At 40.2% G+C, this 22,990-nt stretch overlaps 1 protein-coding gene across 1 annotated transcript in view; it reads left to right on the top strand.

Moving 5' to 3' along the window:
- Positions 1–2,141: 2,141 nt before the first annotated feature.
- The window catches only part of DYTN (dystrotelin), a 73,937-nt gene continuing 53,088 nt past the window's right edge, over positions 2,142–22,990 (top strand). The window contains 3 exon segments of the mRNA XM_069573765.1: positions 2,142–2,160; positions 18,977–19,051; positions 22,417–22,618. Coding sequence (XP_069429866.1) covers positions 2,142–2,160; positions 18,977–19,051; positions 22,417–22,618 — 296 coding nt within the window.

The following is a 22,990-nucleotide window of genomic DNA, read 5'->3' as shown; positions in this document are numbered from 1 at the left end:
AATGTTATTTTGAGAGATTCATGATGAGAATATGAATAAAGTCATATTCCTTGCCTCAACACTTCATCTCTTAGAGCAGAGCGAGCTTGGACTCGGTAACAGTTGGGAGCGAGGACTCCCTGATGTTCTTGCTCTCTGGGCACTGCTTTTGGAGTAATGTACCCATGCTTTGCATTCCAGCCCTTCTGAAAGACAGGTCTCCAGCAGCCTGGTGACGTTAATGGTAAAGCTCTAATATATTTGGGTTCATATGACATCATTTTTAAAAACAAAACCTTATTAGGATTACAACAGGTATATTTTCAATTTGAATTTTAAAAGGGTGTTTTCAGATTATACTGAAAACTTAAGAGGAAATGTGCATTCATAAATTATTATTATCCTTTTAAAGTCATATTTAGTGCCTTAAAAAATCTGTAGCTCTATCTCTGTATTCCTAAAAGAACTAATAATCAAATGAATTAGATTCTATTCCTAGGTCACTCTTATTACCTGGGATGGTTAGCAAGGTGGCTGTTACCCAGGATATGGGGCCTTTCTTACTGTCTCTTAATCTCTGTGGTAACCCCTGCTCTGGACAGCACACAGAAGTTTCACTTGTCTCTCCCACACATATGAAATCAATACAAAATAGCCCTTTGAAACAGAGTTGTAAGAGTGGCCTTAAATTATTCATCATCTTTATTACTAATGAATGCACCTCTGTGAGCCCTTAAAAACAGGGCAGCCTCAACGTCAGTTTCCTGTGTCATTGCTGGGCAGTCAGAACGGGACATTGACTCTCCATAGGAATGCCACATCTGGCAATCTGTTAGTACTCAACCTGTCCTTCTTCCAAACCTGCTGAGTAACCACTGCAGAATGTTTGACTAAACTGATTCCCCAAGGACACTAAGGAAGGTAAGGACCTGGCATGGAGGCAGATACACTGTGTTTCCAGGAGCATTGTTGATAGGATGGCAGGCTGGACCCTTCTGCACCTACCTGAGGACTTCAGGATGGGCTCAGGAGAACACCAAAAGAGTTCTAACCTGATGGCCCTTGCTACAGCTTTTCAAAACAAATCTTACTTGACCATATTTGGAACTTTCTTGGTTTGAGGCAAGTCTGGTGTTATAACTGTTGCTATCATATTTTTAGAGAAATAATGTAAATCAATTTTGTTTTGGTATCTCTCTGTAAAGTATTGTTTAACTGCCCAATAATTTGTACCTTAATTAATACACTCATTAGAAGAGAAGTCCTTTATAAGCCTAATTATCATATAACTTTTTAAAACATTTTTCAACTGCTCATATTTAGAAATGCCTTACTCTTAGAACTGCTTAAGGTTTTATTATAAAATAACTTATTCTTTTTGTTGAAAGCAAACTGATACTCCATATACACATACGCATAAATGTACATATATATGCAATAATACGTTCAAGTAGATAATATTTTTCAGGTATTTAATGTATAGCATTATTTAATATAGTGCTATTAGAAATTCAAGCATTGAGAGCTTCAAATTTTGTCCTTCAAAATTCAAGTAGATTTCTACTTTCTTGAAGTGAGACTCTAGTCTACTCTTAAAATTATAATGTCTCCAAAGTTCTAAGTATTCGCCTACAGCATGATGACTAATAGCTAGCAATACTGTATAGTTTTGAGAGTTGCTGCGAGAGTAGATCTTAAAAGGTCTCATCACAAGAAAAAAAATGTATAACTGAGTATGATAATGATGTTAAACCTATTGTGGCGATCATTTTGTAATGTATACATATATCAAATCATTATGCTATATACCTTGGATTAATATAATGTTGTATGTCAGTTATATCTCAGTTTAAAAAAAAGTTCTAAGTATTCACCATATTAGTTTAAGGATCTGTTTCCAGTTTCTGAGATACAGCTCTAAATCCCTAGAGATGGGACCCATATAAAAAGCCTCTCCCTGCTTTCCTGTTTTTTATCCTCCAGGAGATTTCGGTCTCTCTGAACACCTTGTAGTCATTGTGCCTCAGGTAAAAGGACTTTGCTTAGCTGTCTTTTTGCTTCCTATCCCACTTGATCACTTCATAAACCTCCTGCTTAAAATATTGGTTTGTTTCCAGTTACAAGGACCTTCTTCCCAACTGTCATTCCAGGAAATTCCTAAAATGGACCCAGATAAACAAGGTAAGTATTATTGTTAAGTTTCTGAGCACAGTTTGCAAACACTCAGATGTATTTTCAGACTTCCGAGTTGCAAAGGAGTGACCTTTGGTAAGTGCCTGGCTGATAAAGAAACTGTTGGGGATAGAGAAGATTTTTTCCTTTTTCTAAATAGAAATTCATAATATGTTGAGTATTTGGTCTATGGTCCCCAAAGCACCAAAAATAATTTAACAAAGACTTGATCTCAATGTAATTGCATTTTAAATTGCTATTCAAATATACAAAATAGCTTATCTCATTTATATGTGTCTTCATTTTTTATTAAAATGACATCATTATAGGTATTTTAGTTTCAGGGGTAAGTTTACAGTTCTATGTGAGGCCAAAAGTGGGAAAGAGACTTCCCTGGTCGTCCAGTGGTTAACATTTCACCTTCCAAAGCAGGGGGTGTGGGTTCAATCCCTGGCTGGGGAGCTAAGATCCTATATGCCTCACGGCCAAAGAAACAAAACATAAAACAGAAGCAATATTGTTAACAAACTCAATAAAGACTTTAAAAATGGTCCACATCCCCCAGAAAAAAATCTCAAAACAAAGTTGGGAGAAAAAAGCTCACAGCTGTTACTGTATGAATATTTGACATTTGATATATGGGCAGAGGAAAACTGATTCCCTCTTCTTCCAGCATCTCTGAATGCCAGGGTAGACCCACGATTGGCATGTGATAGTTTTATTTCAGAATCTAGTAGCAGCCTTATTCCTCTGGCTAAAATCTAGATTAACTTGGCTTGTTTTACATAAAATTCTGCATTCTCTTAACTTATTTATCTAAAACGGCATTCTGAATATTTCAAATTATCTGTGGATTTCTAAATTTGGGCCTTCATACTAGTTAAGCTTCACACAAAGCAGTAGATAATGTATTCAAAGCCCACTTCTCTCTCCCTAAAGGGGTTTTCTTACATATAGTATGTCTGCATCAGAATCACTGGAGGGTTTGTTCAAATGCTGGGCTCCACCTCCAGGGTTTGTGACTCAGTAGATCCAGAGTGGGGACTGAGAACATGCATTTCTAACTAGTTCCCAGGCCATGCTGATGCTGCCCACCTAGGACCACACTTGGAGGACAGCCAGCCTAAAATATCTCTTTCTGGATCATCCAACTACATGAGGGACTGCCAAAAGAAATTTTTATTCCATTCTTAGTATCTGTAGAAAATGACACATATTTATTCAGCTAAGTAAAAATATGAGTCGTTTAAAGCAAAACTTGTTTCCCAGTTAAATTGCTTCCATGAACAAGACCATATGTAGCTTATGTTATTATTTCTTTGAACATTGCACATTACTTTGTTTATAGCTTTGGGTCTGATACATCCAGCAATTTCTCTTCTTTTCTTGAGTTTTCTCCTACCAGCAGGAGAAAAAAAAAAAAAAAAGAAGAAGAAGAAAAAGCCTTGAGGAAGCAAGACTGATGGTGAATCACCTGGGATGCTCATTCATTTTCCCCATGCACTCTATCACAGCTTGCCATGTTATGCTGCATAGCTTCATCAGATGACACTGCAAAACATAATGTGACAGGAGTGTGATGGGCCAGATGGTGGAGTAGCCATAGAATCACTCTTCCACCATGAGCAGCATCTGGGAACCTGCAGACTCCCTCGTCTGCTGATTCTCTGCATGCATTTGGTGCATCTGAGAGGATTCAGGGCACAAAACTTGGCCACTGTCCAAAAGGAAAACCAACGTTGTACATTACATTTTTATAAGTCTTTTTCCACACTATGGTGGCTACTCTCCATGTGTTTTCCTTCTCCAGACATGGAGCAGAGAGGTGTGACTTCTTCCCTTCTCTAACACTGGACTCTCAACTGAAAGCTAAGCCTTTTTAAAACATCAGGAAATAATAAACAACAAAAGAGTTAAACTGTAGGTCTCTGATACGGTTATACCTCTTCAAAAAAGAATCTTAAAAATATGGAGGGTTTTAAAATGAGCTATCTTGTTTAATGACAGTTTTAGGCACAGCCCACATTCCCCAGAGGTAGGTGTTTTGGGGGCTTCCCTGGTGGCTTAGATAGTAAAGAATTTGCCTGTAATACAGAAGAACTGACTTCATTCCCTGGGTTGGGACTCATGATTGTATATTGATCACTGAATCAGTGTATGTTTAGAAACAGGCCAGAGGTGTGTTCCAAGGCCTCAAGGGTGGGTCTGACCTGGTTCAGTGCCATAACACCCTTGAAAGCGAAAGTGAAGTCTTTCAGTCATGTCCGACTCTTTGTGACCCCATGAGCAGAAGCCTGCACCAGGCTCCTCTGTCCATGGGATTTTCTAGGCAAGAGTGCTGGAGTGGGTTGCCATTTCCTTCTCCAGGGAATCTTCCCAACCCAGGGATTGAACCCAGGTCTCCCGCACTGTAGACAGACGCTTTACCGTCTGAGCCACCAGGGAAGTCCTAAAACCCTTGAGTGGCTTAGAATAGTGCCCAGCACTCAGTGTAATAGCTGGAACAGTTAGGACTTCAAGCCACAGCACTCAAGGGCAAGAAACAGTTGCTTGTTTGTTTGTTTTTTACTTTCTGGCCTCGGCCCATAGCATGTGGGATCTTAGTTTACCTGATCAGGGAGTGAACCCATGCCCCCCGCAGTGGAATCATGGAGTCTTAACCACTGGGCCAGCAGGGAAGTCCTGAAACAGTACTTTCTGAGCCAAAATCATGTCATTATCGCTTGGTATGAAATTTAGACTGAGTTGTTTGGGAAGCAGCCATCTCGCAACAGAAATAACTCAGATTTTAATCCTGAAAATCTGGTCTCAAGTGGTCAAAACATCTGGTCTGAAGTGGCATCGTGGTTGCCACTCACCCTGCTCTTTGCCTTTGGCTTCGGGGTCCACTTGAAGACATGGGACTCCATGTCAAGACTGGATGCAGAAATCCTTGCCAAGCCTGGTGGCTGGTCTCCCTGGTTACACCATACAGTCATTCCCTCCACCCAGGCAATTGCTACTAATAGTAAGAGCAGCCCTGGAATCAGCCCACAGATTTTAACCCCAGTTAGGCATCTCCCACTTGCCTGTCCACGGATTAGCGTCTCTCCCACCTCAGGGTAAAGAGAGTCATAGCTAGAACAACACTAACATCAAGATTGGTTTTCAAAGGCAAGGAAGATTCTAGAATGTCTGGATGTGTATGGGTTAGGGCTGAGGGGCCAGGACAAAGGAAGAGGTTGAGATTCAGGCTCTGAGGGATCCAGTCAGGTGATATTTACCACGGAAAAGTCCCCCTCAGAGGCAACCTATTCTGCTGACCAACCTGCATCTTGTCAAGTTTCTTCTGGTGAGGCAGTGCACCTATTTTGTTGTGGAAGAACAACATCCCCCTGATTTTAGTCCATGTAATTGTAGTGTTGATTCTCTCCTGTGCATGGATGGTATTGATTCTTGGATGGGCCTTTCATACTAAGGCCTGAGTGGGTTGAATCTGGCGTGGGCCCCTAAGCACTGGCCCCTTAAAGGATGGTAAGGAGTAAAGAGAACTTAAGCCTTGGAACACACACACACAGAAATGGATGTGGAAACATTGCCTTTTCATTCTTTTAATTCTCCCACTGCTGTGAGAACAAGGAAGAAATTAAAATCACCATAATTTATCCTGCTACCTGTTTTTGAATCAATGAAATCTCCCTCCTTCCCCCCAATAATTCCTTGTTTTGTTTTGTTTAAGGCCTACTGTGTTTCTAGTCACAAACACTTCTCTAACACACAGACCATTTACTCCCAGTTGCCTCAGTTTTATGGTAATCAGCTGATGATAAATTTGAAAATAGCTTTATTTTCCTCAAGGCGTCTTCCCTTCAGCATAATCAATACAAGTCAGTCCTGGACTCAAAGCTTGTTTGCATGCGAAATCTTGCCTCCAAGTAAGCATTAGGGTGTAAAGTCTATTTAATTGAAATTTGTCATCACAGGAAATATCAGAGATGCCATGTTGCTTGGCAGTTCTTTCCAAAGTGTGTGACTGGTCACCTCTCTCAACGGCTGCTGTAACAATTTCAAATCTTCATCATTCCTCAAGTTTTCTGCTCACTGTCTCCTCCTAACTCTGAGTGAATTTGTTCCTCACTTCAAAAAGAAAACAGAAGCGCTTAGAATGTCCTCTTCTCCCTGCTGCTGCTGCTAAGTCGCTTCAGTTGTGTCTGACTCTGTGCGACCCCATAGACGGCAGCCCACCAGGCTCCCCCATCCCTGGGATTCTCCAGGCAAGAATACTGGAGTGGATTGCCATTTCCCTCTCCAATGCATGAAAGTGAAATCACTCAGTCGTGTCTGATTCTTAGCAACCCCATGGACTGCAGCCTACCCTAGCCATCATCATCTCCATGTTTTTCTTCCTCTCAGGGAATGAGCTTCTCCCCAGATCTAATGCCTTCACCTATGTATCTTCTCCCATCCATTGCCTCTACCTCAGGGATTGTATCAGTTAGCTATATTTCAATTGCTTGTGGGAGAAAATAACTCAAAGAGGCCTTATTACCTTGTATAATTAATGACCCAAGGGAGGACTACCTTGCTCTGGTCCTAGATAATGTCACCTAGGGTGTGACTTTTCTCTGTCTCCAAATTCATCTCTACTCTTCTTTGCGTGCTGATTGCATGCTCAAGCTATCCACCCAGATGAGAGAGTAACTACCACTTCAATCTCTGATTCCAAGTTCAAGAGGAAAAAAGTAATTCAGAGAGTCCTTGATCCAAGTTTCATGGTGTATTCCTTGCCTGATTTGGGTAATGTGCCCATGTCTGCAGAGGGCAATGATGCACTCATTGATCAGGCTGGCCAGGCCACATGCTCCCCATGGAAATAGGAGCATTGGAATGAACACAACTAGAATTTCATGGACTAAGATTAGGGGGAGATTGTTCACCAGAAGAAAGATGAATGGATGCTGAACGGCTAAAGTATGTGCCCTTATATGTTTAGTCTATATATAGACTTTGCTGTATGAAATACCACCTGGATCCCCGCTTCTTGGACCCTCAACCTCATCCTCTCTCCTGACTCCCTGTTCTGACCCATTCACATATTCTGGAATCTCTCCTGCCTCTGAAAACAAGATTTGGGCTCTCTTCAGAGTAAGGCTCTTGAAAGAGTTGTTTTTTACAGCCCTGTGCAGTTTGATTTTGGCCCCCACATTCCCATAAAGCTGTTCTTAGGGAGCCTTCAATAGCCATGTTAATCATACACAGAGGTTAGTTTTTAGCCCATAGTTGATCTCCTTGTGGCCTTCAGGTACTGAAGCATTGACTTGTTTCTACTTTCTGAAACTCACCTTCCTTGACCTTTGTACCATCGCTGTCTGCTGATTTCTTTGGCTTTCCCTTCTCGTCCTTCCTCTTGGGTTTCTCTTCCTCCTGTTACTTAAGTGATTATGTTTCTCAGGCATACTGTTACTTAGCCTAATTTTATCTTCACTTAAAGCATTCTTCTTAGATAGCCTAATAGTTGAACATGCTTTTGCCCAAAGCCAGCACTACTGACTCCTAAATTCTATCCCATCCCAAATAGCAACCCTGACCTCCAGACACAGAATCAAAAATTGACGCCTGTTCAGCACCTGAACTGCTCTCCTCTCCCAGCCAGCATTCTCTAAAACTGAGCTGTCAGTCTGGTAGCCACTAGCCACATGCAGCTACCAAGCCCTTGAAATATGGTTAGTCCAAAACGAGATGTGCTACAAGTGTAAAAAAGACAGTAACAATAGAAAATATCTTAATTTTTATGTTGGTTACAACAGTTCAATCAGTTGCTCAGTCATGTCCGACTCTTTGAGACCCCATGGACTGCAGTACACCAGGCCTCCCTGTCCATCACCAACTCCCGGAGCTTGCTCAAATTCATGTCCATTGAGTCAGTGATGCCATCCAACCATCTCATCCTCTGTTGTCCCCTTTTCCTTCTGCCTTCAATCTTTCCCAGCATCAGGGTCTTTTCCAATGAGTCAGTTCTTTGCATCAGGTGGCCAAAGGACTGGAGTTTCAGCATCAGCATGTTGGTTACATGTTAAATAATAACTTGATAGATTGCCTGTTTGCTTAGTCTTGTCTGACACTTTGCAGCCCCTTTGGACAGTACCCCACCAGGCTCCTCTGTCCATGGTGTTTTCCAGGCAAGAATACTGAAGCAAATTGCCATTCCCTTCTTCAGGGGATATTTCTGACCCAGGGATCAAAACTGCGTCTCCTACATCTCCTGCATTGCAGGCAGATTCTTTACCCACTGAGCAAAGATTAGATTAAATGAAATACATTAAAATTAATCTCACCCATTTCATCTTGAAACGTAGCTGCTAAAAATTTAAGCTGACATATTTGACACATATTGTATTTCTCCTATTGGACAGCAATACTCTAAAAGACTCTGATGGCTATTCATGATGCTAGGAAATCTCTTTAAGCTTCTTATTTTCCCCACCGTGTGGAACCTTCTGTCTCTAGGCCAGCATTCTCAGTTTCTGACCTCTTACCTTTCACCTGGCCTCTGCTTGATCTCCAAGACTTCTCAGAAAGACACCTCGACCGACATGTATACCTGATCTCTCAGATCACCTTAGTTCCAGGCTCTGCAGTCCAAGGACCATGCCCTTCATTCTAAGCCCAGGCCTTGAGGGCCAAGTCCAGGTTCCACATTCCTGGATTCCCAAGTGTCTAAAGAGGGGGTTCCAACTGCCTACTGGACATCTCCATTCAGATGTCTTATAGAAACCTCAAACTCAGAGGTTAAAAACGAATCCACCTTCCACCTCTATGTGCAAACTTTTTCCTCCCCCATTATTTCCTACACTTGATCCCCCTCCCACAACCAATCAGCCACCAATCCCTGTCAATTTCACTAGCAAATTATGCCTCATATTTCCCTGCAATTTTCTCTCCCTAGCTCCATTCAGATCCCTATCATGTTACAGAAAGTAAAAAATTAAACCCCTCCCATAATGTACTCCTGTCCCCAGATAAATAAAGTTTGATAGATAGCCTTCCCTACTGTGTTTATTGGGTTCTTCTTTTCCATTTTTTATTATTTACAAAATAGGACCATACTAAATTATAGACATATTACCATGGATTTAGGCTCATAATCATGCTTTAAAAATCTTTCAACCTCAAGCTCGCCAAAAATTTCTTCCTTTAATCGTCTTAGAGCTTTAAAAATTCATGTTTAACTCTGTAGTACATTCTGGGGTTATTTTTGTTTATGATCTGAACTAAGGTGCCTATATCATGTTTTTCCAAAGAGTTATACATCCAATGGTCCCAACATTATTTACTAAATAAACTCGTTTCCTCATTGGTATAAACCACTGATATAAACCACCAATATAAAGGGAAGTTGTTGATTCTCATTGAGTTAAAATATCATGTTTATCATATGCTAAAACCTTTTGTATACATAGGTCAATTTCTGATTCTTTCCTATTCCTTTATCCTATCTTTTCCTGAAATAAACACACACTGCATTTATTCTTACAGATTAATTTTATATTGGTTTGTCAAGCTCCAAATAATAGTTGGAATTGGGGTTGGAACTGCCTTAAATTTTGGGCTTCCCTGGTGACTCAGCCAGTAAAGAATCTACCTGCAATGTAACAGACCGCCCGCAATGCAGGAGGTCTGGGTTCCATCCCCGAGTTGGGAGAGTCCCCTGGAGAAGGATATAGCAACCCACCCCAGTATTCTTGTCAGGGAAATCCCATGGACTGAGGAGCCTGGGGAGGGGGCCACAGCCCTTGAGGTCATAAGAGTTGAACACAATACAGGGACTAAACCACCAACCACTACATTAGTTTAAATTTATAGATTCATTTGGGGTAGAATTCACATTTTCATGATACTGAACATTCCTATCCAAGAATATCCAGGAATGGAGGAAATAGATGTCTCCATGTATTCATATTATCTTTAATGTCTTTCAATAAAACTTTATAAGGTCTTATACATTGTTTCATGTACTTCAGACTTTTTTTTAGATGTTAAAATTACCTGTTCTAATTATTGTTAGTTTAAAACAATGGTCCTCAAAGTATAGTTCCAGGACTGAAAGCACAAACATCACCTGAGATTAGAATGCAATTCCCAGACCCCCTCCAGATAAATTTGAAAACCACTGATACAATAGGAAGTTATTGATTCTCAAGCGATTGTCCTAAATCCAGCCACCTTGCAGATGATCATCATGAATTATCTAAATAGAGATCATCCATAAATCTCTTCCTTCCTGAAATTTATAACTCTTATTTTTCTGTTTCTGTAGATTAGAATTCCAAAATAAGGACAGCAAATAAATTCCTATTATATTATTATGTACCAGCTCCAATGGACTGATACTGGCATTCTGGAGGGCTATCCTTCAAGATCTATCCAGGAGATTCTGCCCTGTCTGGCACAGTTTGGAGGGGACAGAGTTGGCCCTGATGCCCTGTGGTTTGTTTCTCTGCTTCAGACTAGTACTGGATCATAGCGCTGACATGGGGGGTGGGGCTGATTTTTTTCCTAGTTAAACTGGGATATCTTTTGTCTATCACATTTATTAAAATTTGCCTTTTATTTCTGACATTTTAAGTATGTTTCCTTCTCTTCTGAGATCATGTACCAAGATCAGTTTTTAAAAATCAGAGTGGCTGATGAATTTAACTAACGTATTTTGAGAATTCACGGATTCAATAGTTTTTTCCCTTCTTTTAATATATAAACCAACTGTTGAACAAATTTTAAATTCCTAAAATAAATCTTTCTATATACTGGAACATAATTTTTAATATGTTCTTGAAAATGTTTGATAATATGTTTTATCTTTGCTTTCATCTTATATATCTTTATTGTTTATATATCTGATTTAGGGGACATTTAGATGAGACATTAGACTTTTGAGTTGATACTGGAACAATTCCATATTAGACAATTTTCTTAGGCCAGTTACACCAATTTCCTTCAAAGCTTCAACTCAGAATTTAACTACTTTCTCTCAGCTATAACAGTGTAATTTTTTCAATAAATCTTTATCAGATATTAGTATTTCAGTTATGCCAGTGTCCTAAAATAAACTGGGGGGTTTTCTGAGTGCTCCCAGTTTTTAGAAGAGTTGATTAAAAGTAATTCCTCTATCCCTTGAAAGTTTAAAGGAATTTGCCTGCAAAACCATCTCTTCTTATGGTTGTTTATTTTTGAAGACTATTTCTCCTTCTAAAAATCTTCTGTAGTAACTAATCTTTCAACTATTTTTAGTATATTTTGATGATGACTATTTTCTATTACATATATGTTTTCAAATTTGTTGGTATAAAATTATACAGAGCCTTTTTCCATTTTAAAATATTCTCTGTAACTGTAAATATAAAGATTTTCCCATTCCTAATGTTGTATATTTTTCCCTTCTCTATTCTTGTCAGTGTTTGCTTAATTTACTTTTTTTTACCAAAAAGCCAGTTCCTGTCCCCTCTCCCGGTCCCAATTCTATTACTGTTCTGGTTTTGCTGCTTAGGTACTTACAGTATTGATATTTAGTCATTCTTTTTCCATCTTTTTTAGCCCCTAGATAGTGCTTAATTTCAACTTTGATTTCTAAATTGACCTCATGACATTTAGAAAAAATTTAAAATATGTTTCACAATGACAATTAAAAAAAATCTTTTCATTGATTATTTCTAGTTTTATTGTATTGTGGGCCAGAGAACATGTCATTTCTCTGGTTCTGTAATATTTCTGCTACTTTTGAAATTCATTAAATTTTCCTTGTGGGTGAATCATGATCAATCCTATCATCTGGACCTGAGTCATTGAAATAAATTCTTATTTCTAGTTTCACTGGTAATCCATTCTTCACAACTGCTGGAGTGAGCTTTATAAAGTTTGTATCAATCCCCAGGAGGACTTCCCTGGTGGCTCAGTGGTAAAGAATCTACCTGCCAGTTCAGGAGATGCAAGTTTGATCCCTGGGTCGGGAAGATCCCCTGGAGAAGGAAATGGCAATCGACTCCAGTATTCTTGCCTGGGAAATTCCATGGACAGAGGAGCCTGGACAGGCTACAGTCCACAGGGACATAGGACTTAATAACTAAATAACAACATCAATCAATTCCCATGCTTGCAAAGAAAACTGCAAGCTCTTTAATGAACTCATACCAACCTACCGCATGCCCTCACTCCCCTAGCTCTCTGTTCCAGCCATACTGATGTCCTTGGTCCTCATACCCCTATGCCTTGGCACCAGCTCTTCCTAGACCTGGAAAACACCCTTCCCCCAAACTCTTCACTACACTTAATGCCCTGAAAATTCCCTATTTCTCCTTCAAGAGTCAGCTCTCACTTCATCTCCCCTGAGAAATCATCTGTCTGCATTCCTACGTGTTTAACCTATTTTCAGTTCAGTTCAGTTCAGTTGTGTCCGATTCTTTGCAACCCCATGGACTGCAGCATGCCAGGCTTCCCTGTCCATCAACTCCCAGAGCTTGCTGAAACTCATGTCCATCAAGTCACTGATGCCATCCACCCATCTCATCCTCTGTCGTCCCCTTCTCCTACTGCCTTCAATCTTTCCCAGCATCAGGATCTATTCAAATGAGTCAGTTCTTCGCATTAGGTGGTCAAAATATTGGAGTTTCAGCTTTAGCATCAGTCCTTCCAATGAATATTCAGGACTGATTTCCTTTAGGATTGACTGGTTGGATCTCCTTGCAGTCCAAGGGACTCTCAAGAGTCTTCTTCAACACCACAGTTCAAAAGCATCAATTCTTTGGTACTCAGCTTTCTTTATAGTCCAACTTTCACATGCATACATGACTACATGAAAAACCATAGCTTTGACTAGATGGACCTTTGTTGGCAAAGTAATGTCTCTGCTTTTTAATATGCTGTCTAGGTGGTCATAGCTTTTCTTCCAAGGAGCAAGCACTTTTTAATTTCATGGCTGCAGTCACCATCTGCAGATCAAAAAGATAAAGTTTGTCACTGTTTTCATTGTTTCCCCATCTATTTGTCATGAAGTGATGGGACTGGATGCCATGATCTTAGTTTTCTGATTGTTGAGTTTTAAGTCAACTTTTTCACTCTCCTCTTTCACTTTCATCAAGAGGCTCTTCAGTTCTTCGCTTTCTGCCATAAGGGTGGTGTCATCTGCATATCTGAGGTTATTGATATTTCTCCCAGCCATCTTGATTCCAGCTTGGGCTTCATTCAGCCCAGCATTTTGCGTGATGTACTCAGCATATAAATTAAATAAGCAAGGTGACAATATGCAGTCTTGACATACTCCTTTCCCAATTTGGAACCAGTCTGTTGTTCCATGTCCTGTTGTAACTGTTGCTTCTTGACCTGCATACAGATTTCTCAGGAAGCAAGTCAGGTGGTCTGGTATTCCCATCTCTTTCAGAATTTTCCAGTTTGTTGTGATCCACATAGTCAAAGGATTTGGCATAATCAATAAAGTAGAAGTAGATGCTTTTCTGGAACTCTCTTGCTTTTTCTATGATCGAATGGATGTTGGCAATTTGATCTCTGGTTCCTCTGCCTTTACTAAATCCATCTTGAACATATAGAAGTTCACGGTTAAAGCCTGGCTTGGAGAACTTTGAGTATTACTTTACAAGCTTGTGAATGAGTGCAACTGTGTGGTAAATTGAACTTTCTTTGTCATTGCCTTTCTTTGGAATTTGGATGAAAAGACCTTTTCCAGTCCTGTGGCCACTGCTGAGTTTTCCAAGTTTGCTGGCATATTGAGTGAAGCACTTTAACAGCATCATCTTTTAGGACTTGAAATAGCTCAACTGGAATTCCATCACCTCCACTAGCTTTGTTCATAGTGATGCTTCCTAAGGTCCACTTGACTTTGCATTCCAGGTTGTCTGGCTCTAGGTGAGTGATCACTTCATTGTGGTTATCTGTGTCATGAAGATCTTTTTTGTATAGTTCTTCTGTGTATTTTTGCCACTTCTTCTTAATGTCTTCTGCTTCTGTTAGGTCCATACCATTTCTGTGCTTTATTGAGCCCATCTTTGCAAGAAATGTTCCCTTGGTATCTCTAATTTACCTGAAGAGATCTCTAGTCTTTCCCATTCTATTGTTTTCCTCTATTTCTTTGCATTGATCACTGAGGAAGGCTTTCTTATCTCTCCTTGCTATTCTTTGGAACTCTGCATTCAGATGGGTGTATCTTTCCTTTTCTTCTTTGCCTTTAGCTTCTCTTCTTTTCTCAGCTATTTGTAAGGCCTCCTCAGACAACCATTTTGCCTTTTGGCATTTCTTTTTCTTGGGGATGGTCTTGATCACTGCCTCCTGTACAATGTCACGAACCTCCGTCCATAGTTCTTTAGGTACTCTGTCTATCAGGTCAGGAAGCAACAGTTAGAACTGGACATGGAACAACAGAATGGTTCCAAATAGGGAAAGGATATGTCAAGACTGTATATTGTCACCCTGCTTATTTAACTTATATGCAGAGTACATCATGAGAAACACTGGGCTGAAAGAAGCACAAGCTGGAGTCGAGAGTGCTGGGAGAAATATCAATAACCTCAGATACGCAGATGACACCACCCTTATGGCAGAAAGTGAAGAGGAACTAAAAAGCCTCTTGATGAAAGTGAAAGAGGAGGGTGAAAAAGTTGGCTTAAAGCTCAACATTCAGAAAACGAAGATCATGGCATCTGGTCCCATCACTTCATGGCAAATAGATGGGGAAACAGTGGAAACAGTGGCTGACTTTATTTGGGGGGGGGGCTCCAAAATCACTGCAGATGGTGATTGCAGCCATGAAATTAAAAGACACTTATTCCTTGGAAGAAAAGTTATGACCAACCTAGATAGCATATTCAAAAGCAGAGACATTACTTTGCCAACAAAGGTCCATCTAGTCAAGGCTGTGGTTTTTCCAGTGGTCATGTATGGGATGTGAGAGTTGGACTGTGAAGAAAGCTGAGCACCGAAGAATTGATGCTTTTGAACTGTGGTGTTGGAGAAGACTCTTGAGAGTCCCTTGGACTGCAAGGAGATCCAACCAGTCCATCCTAAAGGAGATCAGTCCTGGGTGTTCATTGGAAGGACTGATGCTAAAGTGAAACTCCAATACTTTGGCCACCTCATGCAAAGAGTTGACTCATTGGAAAAGACCCTGATGCTGGGAAGGATTGGGGGCAGGAGGAGAAGGGGACAACAGAGGATGAGATGGCTGGATGGCATCACCAACTCAGTGGACATGAGTTTGGGTGAACTCTGGGAGTTGGTGATGGACAGGGAGGCCTGGTGTGCTGCAGTTCATGGAGTCACAAAAAGTTGGACACGACTGAGCGACTGAACTGAACTGATCAGATCTAATCCCTAGAATCTATTGGTCACTTCTACTGTGTAATTGTAAAGGATTTGATTTAGGTCATACCTGAATGGTCTAGTAGTTTTCCCTACTTTCTTCAATTCAAATCTGAATTTGGCAATAAGGAGTTTATGATTTGAGCCACAGTCAGCTCCTGGTCTTGATTTTGCTGACTGTATAAAACTTCTCCCTCTTTGGCTGCGAAGAATATAATCAATCTGATTTCCGCATTGACCATCTGGTGATGTCCATGTGTAGAGTCTTCTCTTGTGTAGTTGGAAGAGGGTGTTTTCCATGACCAGTACATTCTCTTGGCGAAACTCTGTTAGCCTTTGTTCTGCTTCATTTTGTACTCCAAGGCCAAATTTGCCTGTTACTCCCGGTATTTCTTGACTTCCTACTTTTGCATTCCAGTCCCCTATAATGAAAAGGACATCTTTTTTGGGTGTTAGTTCTAGAAGGTCCTGTAGGTCTTCATAGAACTGTTTAACTTCAGCTTCTTCAGCATTACTAGTTGGGGCATAGACTTGGATTACTGTGATATTGAATGGTTTGCCCTGGAAATGAACAGAGATCATTCTGTCATTTTTGAGAGTGCACCCAAGTACTGCATTTTGGACTCTTCTGTTGACTATAATGGCTACTCTATTTCTTCTAAGGGATTCCTGCCCACAGTAGTAGATATAATGGTCATCTGATTTAAATTCACCCGTGCCAGGCCATGTTAGTTCACTGATTCCTAAAATGTCGATGTTCACTCTTTCCATCCCCTGTTAAAGCCCTATTATAGACCTACATATTTTGTTTCTCTCTTGACATTGAGAACTCCTGATTTTCCATAATGCCCTCAGTACCCAGCATAATACCTGGAACCTCATGGGCACTCAAATCTTTGGTGTTTTGTGTACATGAAAGGGGGAAAATTCATGAATAAGTAAACAAATATGAATAGCTATTTTATGTTGACTTACCTGCAGACCTCTCTACAAGCAAGCTTTCACACAGAGTAGAAACTTGAGAGATACTTTCTAAATTTGTGGTGTGTTTTTTTTTCTACAATTATTCCTTCAGACATTCATTTAACAAATCTATATCATTTATTCCTTTGAAGACACAGATGATTCAAGCAAGAAGATCCCATCAAAGTTTGGCCATTAGAGAGAAATGAGCATAAGGCAAGATAAAGAAGGCCTTGGGCTGGGAGAGAGGTCAGCCATGGCAGCGTGGGAGTGCTGAGTGAGAGAAAGAGTAATCACAGGCTTTCATGGGTCACCGCCGCCATTTCTACCAGCATCATCTAAAATGATAGCAAACACCTGTAACATCAAAGTGTGAATTGCAACCCATTTGTGGGTCATGAAATCAGTTTAAATGGTTAAACTAGAACTTTTTTTTTCATGTTTATGTAGGTTATTTATTTACTTATTCCAAATTTAAGAATTTTAAGTCCAGATAATATGAGTTCAGTGGTCAGTGGCATTCTTTTAGATTTTCCTTTTTCTATAAATGAAGGCTAATCATTTCAGTCTTAACCAATCAAAAGTTCTGTTTTGAGATTGTTACATGTCTTTTAAACAAAAGTCCAACTTGAAAGATCAGTGAAACAAATTAAATTGTAGGTCCTTAGCAGAAGGAAGAGAGATAATTATCTCTATTTTCTTATTTAAATCATACAAATACCCTAGGAGGAGTGTAATGTGATCCCTATTAATCTCATGAATACACTGAAAATCAAAGTGAACTAGTTTCCCAAAGGAAAAAGGAAAGAATGGACCTAGATATGGCTCCAGCACTTTCTCTTCTCCACATTGTGAAAGGAGTTTTTACATACTCAGTGTCTGTTAAGGGCTCAGAAATGCTAGCCACTATTGTAGTGATGTTGGTGGTGGAAAAAGAAAGTATATTAATAATTCTTTTCTGACTATAAAAGTAACATGTGCTCTTCACCAAAAATTTAGGTAATGTTGACAAGTAGGAAGAAAATAACCAAGAATTCTAGCACTCAAAGATATACACTGTTAACAATTTTGATGAATGCCACTAGCAATTAAGCTCCTCGGGGCAAGAATTTTTATCTGTTATGTTATCTGCTATATTTCAAGAGCCTGGACTCCTGCCGGGGTCATATAGCAAGAACTTGATAAAAATCTGCTAAATGAAGGGATGAATAGGTTTTCAGTCATTTTCATAGATGCATAAATATGTGTGCACATATGAGTAGAATATGTTAACAATTTATATCCTACAGATAGTTTTTTTGTCTTTTTGTTTTGTTTCACATGGTCATTTTGTTTTTATATAAAAAGCCGATAGCTTCATAGAGGAGTCCTTGTTGGGGGACTGCTTAGTGAGTGTAGGGGGCTTGGAGGATGCTCTCTAGTGCCACATGCAGCCTAGGATAGTGTTGCTGTTTAAGTCGCTAAGTTGACCCTATGGACTATAGCCCACCAGCCTCCTCTGTCCTTGGGATTTCCCAGGCAAGCATACTGGAGTGGGTTGCCATGCCATTTTCCAGGGGATCTTCCTGACCCAGGAATCGAATCCATGTCTCTTATTTCTCTTGCATTGGCAGGAAGGTTCTTCACCGCTAGCACCACCTGGGAAACTTTTTTTTTTTTTTTTTTGTGACTACACCTCATAACTTATTGGAGAAGGAAATGGCAACCCGCTCCAGTACTCTTGCCTAGAAAATTCCACAGAAAGAGGAGCCTGGTGCACTACTGTCCATGGGGTCGCAAAGAGTCAGACACGACTAAGCGACTTCACTTTCTTTCTTTTCTTTCATAACTTATGGGATCTTAGTTCCCTGACCTGGAATCGAACCTGGGCCCTCGGCAGTGAAAGCACACAGTCATAACCACTGGACCACCAGAGAATTCAAGGATACTGTAGTACATTATTATTTGCTCCCAGGCAGGAAAGAGCAATGGGCTTCCCTGATGGCTCAGTGCTAAAGAATCTGCCTGTAACGCAGGAGCTGCAGAAGACATGGGTTCAATTCCTGGGTGGGGAAAATCCCCTGGAGGAGGGCATGGCAACCCACTCCAGTATTCTCACCTGGAGAATCTCATGGACAGAGGAGCCTGGTGGGCTACAGTCCACAGGGTCACAAAGAGTCAGACACAACTAAAGCGACTTAGTACTAGTACTAGGTTTTCCTCACCTGCAAAATAAAGTAGGGCTACATGCTCTCTTGGCTTTCCAGGTGGCTCAGTGGTAAATAATCTGCCTTCCAATGCAGGAGATATGAGTTCAATTCCTGGGTAGGAAAGATGCCTGGAAAAGAAAATGGCAACCCATTCCCGTATTCTTGCCTGGGAAATCCCATGAATAGAGGAGCCTGGGGGTAGGGGGTGCAGTCCATCAAGAGTCAGATATGACTTAGTGACTAAGCAGCGTAATGAGCTTGCTTGGATTTCCTTAAAATATTTATCTAATGGGAGAGTCCTTTATCTGTGATATTTCATATTTTCTTTACAGATGCTCTTAATAGTATTGAGAATTCCGCTTATAGAACAGCCTTCAAATTACAATCAGTGCAAACCCTGTGTCAATGTAAGTACAGGCTTTCTTGAAACATTGAAATAACCTGACCGTAATGCATAAAGTAAAATGCACAGAGAACCGAAAACTCCCCCATGTGAGTGACTGCTGAATTCAGAAGGTTGGACCTGTGCCTGTACCCCCGGCTTGTAACAGAGAAGATGAAGTGGGTAAGATTCTCCTGTGTACTCAGTCCACGTGCAGCTCTGCTAATCGCTTATGGACGAGAATTTTAATTCTTAAAAAAATTTTTCCTACTTTGTTTCTGGAATTATTATTTTTTGTTTGTTTGTTTATTTTTCAGGATACCATTACTGATGAAAAATAAAATCACAAAATAAGTTAGTTTAATCTAACTTGTAAATTCAAATATAAACATTTCTAATTTCCCCCTACCCCTTAAATTTTGCATTTTTAAGCTGTTCTCCCTATCTCTTTCTGAACCTGCAAAAGTAAGTTTTTATGAATAATCCGCAGGCCATAAATTTTAAAAATTTCTTGAGAATTTTCTGAACTACTCTTTTGCATTAAATTTTATCTGATTGAATGCCACTGTTTCTTCTCCTATATGGTTATAACCACCAAAATTTTAACTACCATATTTTTAACTACCATATTTTACCAAAATATGGTAAAATATAGTAAAATGTTTATCCTGTGAAGTGAAGTGAAGTCGCTCAGTCGTGTCTGACTCTTTGCGACCCCATGAGCTGTAGACTAGCAGGCTCCTCTGTCCATGGGATTTTCTGGGCAATAGTCCTGGAGTGGATTGCCATTTCCTTCTCCAGGGGATCTTCCCAACCCAGGGATCGAACCCAGGTCTCCCACCTTGTAGACAGATGCTTTACCATCTGAGCCACCAGGGAAGTCCAAGGTTTATCCTGTAAGAATTCTCCAAAACAAAATGACTTGGGTCCTGACTATGAAAAACAATAGGCATTCAGCATATCTAAATTATTGATTTCTAGTAAGTTTTATATTGCATTTAAAAATCACTCCATGTGAAATGATTTATGGCATTTATTACAGCGGATCTAAATAAAATTTTTACATGTATATACACACATGTACATATAAAGGTTGAAATTTTTTTATACATTACTTTCTGCCTAATAGGTTAGACAGACTGCTGCTGCTGCTAAGTCGCTTCAGTCGTGTCCAACTCTGGGACCCCATAGACGGCAGCCCACCAGGCTCCCCCATCCCTGGGATTCTCCAGGCAAGAACACTGGAGTGGGTTGCCATTTCCTTCTCCAGTGCATGAAAGTGAAAAGTGAAAGTGAAGTCGCTCAGTCGTGTCCGACTCCTAGCGGCCCCATGGACTGCAGCCTACCAGGCTCCGCCATCCATGGGATTTGCCAGGCAAGAGTACTGGAGTGGGGTGCCAGTGCCTGTTAGATAGACTAGTGGTTTCCAAATTGCTTCACAGAGTAGACATGGGTATGAAGTAGGATAAGAAAGGATCAGCAAAGCAGGAAAAGAAGTACAGGCAAGCCAAGAAAACCCAAAAGACAACCCAAACGTTGTTCCTGCACCAGAACAATTCTGTTTTTCTCTCTCTTTCATACTGCACTTATGTGCACTTATTGGCCTAAAAATTTTCTATTCATGGATATAGACAAATCACTAATTCCAGAAATTCACAAAAAAACAGAATATGCTCAAAAAAATTCACCCTCAATTATGCTGTTTTCCTGGAGAATGTCTCCTAGTAAAGAAAGTTAGTGGCCAATGTTATATGAGCCTCCATCATCAATGCCTGTAATTGATGCAATGTAATTTGAGGATGTACCTTTTTGAACTTTTTATTACACCTGGCATCAAAAACAGTGAATATAAATAATACTCATGGGAAATAGTAACAGTACGCACAGGGAGAAGCTGGAAATTTCTCCCTATAGAAGATAGCCACACAAAAATTGGAAAACAAAAGGGAAAGTCCCAGACACCAAGATAAAGCATATCGTGAGCTCCAGGCAGCAGGATCTGGGGAGCTAGAGAGCATTGCTACACAAATCTGGTGGTGAGATTAATGGACACCACTATTATCTGTTTTGCTGTAGTATAGGACTCTCAGCAGAAGACACAGCATCCTGCGTACAGCACGCCAGGCCGAGGTGATAGGTTTTGCGATTGAATAATGATAAAAGAGTTTGCAGCCTCCACCACCTGCAGCCAGGTTTTTATTAAAATCACATCCCCAAACCTGCCCCCTCACTTCCTTAGACTCTCCCCTTAAAAGTGGTATCAGAGAACAAATTAAAAAAATTATTACATTTGCTAGATTTCTCATCTGTGAGGTTGATTTACGAAGTAGACAGAAACGCGGGGTTTTATCACTGCACAAGCGAAGCATTTAAAATGCCAGCAGCTCTTGGTGCCACTGACATCCCCATCTCTCAGATGGCATGAGTGGGTGTTTACTCATTTTGTCTGTCATTCTCCATCTGCAAGAAACCATAGGGTTGGTTCTATTTCATTCTCCCTTATCTTCATTCCCTTGTAACATTTTTAGGAGAATGTGATAAAAAAAATATGTAAGAAATAAACCATTATTTTTTGTAAGCAACTTTGGTTTTATTAAGTGCCTTCCAGGATAGTAATACTGACAGGACCAAGATCAAAAAAAAAAAATATTACTAAGGCAAGGGTGAGACCTAAAGAGTCTGATAATTCAGCAGCTGTTCCCTTATAAAGATCACTGGGTTTTTTAAGTAGCGCAATTGTATTTTAACACACAATATTCCTTCTCGAACTAGGCTATGCACCAGGGAAAAAAGTTATGTGAACATGAAAGGTGAATTTTCTCAATTGACTTAATAAAGAGTATAAAAAATGTTTTTCCCAACTTTTCACCAGTATTCTAATTTCCTCAGAAAGCTGTTTTCAAGTTTTTCACTTCTTTACCTTTTAATTTCCTACTTTAAAGTCACATCTTAGAGGTAATACTGGGAATAATGTACTAACTTTCCTTCACTAACAAACGTACTTTTCCAAAATCAAATCAACTGTCAGAATAGGAATGCCTGAATTATGTACAAGATGGTGGCTCAGATGGTGAAGAATCTGCCTGTAATGTGGGAAACCCACGTTCAATCCCTGGGTCGAGAAGATCCCCTGGAGAAGGAAACGCATTCCAGTATTCTTGCCTGGAGAATCCCATGGAGAGAGGAGTGTGGCAGGCTTAGTCCATGGGGTCACAAAGAGTCAGACACAGCTAAGCAACTAATACACTGTATCCAAATTGCGGTCATATGTAACTCCCTTAAAAAATAGCTGCCATAAAAAAAAAAGTCTTATAGACTAGATGATGTTTACTTTTTTGAAGCCTTTTGTTCCCATCACAGATGATGCAGTGTTTCCTTTGCTTCCTGCAGTGGACTTGATTGGCAGTTCTCTGATTCAGCACGTCCTACTACGTCAGAGTCTCTGGGAGGCAGGAGAAAGCACCCTCTCTGTGCAGCAGCTTTTTCAGGCTCTGCAGGAGATGTTCCAGAAAGTCAGAGTGGAAAAACCAGGACAGGTGCACCCCAGGGCTTCAGAACTCACTCTGAGCCTTCTCACTACAATGTATGACAGGTGAGGATGAAGAGATCAAGCTGTGACCTAACAGGGGATATGCAGTTGCCTCTGGTCATTGACCAATTGAGGATGTCTAATATTTGCTCAGGGCTTGAGTTCTAAGAAAGCTTCTTTGTTTGTTTTCCTCAAATGTATTACTCATTCAGAAGGGGAGCAAAGAAGTACATGCTTATCAACCTCACTAACATAAATGACTCATGCAAAGCAATGGGTAGGAAAATCCACACTTTCATACAAACTTCATTTCCACTCTAGAGAAGAATGCACACCTTTTTCTAGGGCAATTACGCATCTATAGATACTGAAAATTACACTTTTTCTTGTTCAGTTGCTAAGTCGTGCCTGACACCTTGCGACCCCATGAACTGC

Source organism: Ovis canadensis, chromosome 2 (genome assembly GCF_042477335.2).
Source record: "Ovis canadensis isolate MfBH-ARS-UI-01 breed Bighorn chromosome 2, ARS-UI_OviCan_v2, whole genome shotgun sequence".
Classification (NCBI taxonomy): domain Eukaryota; kingdom Metazoa; phylum Chordata; class Mammalia; order Artiodactyla; family Bovidae; genus Ovis; species Ovis canadensis.
The sequence above is the reverse complement of the archived record's forward strand: the minus strand, read 5'-3'. Positions and strand labels throughout refer to the sequence as shown.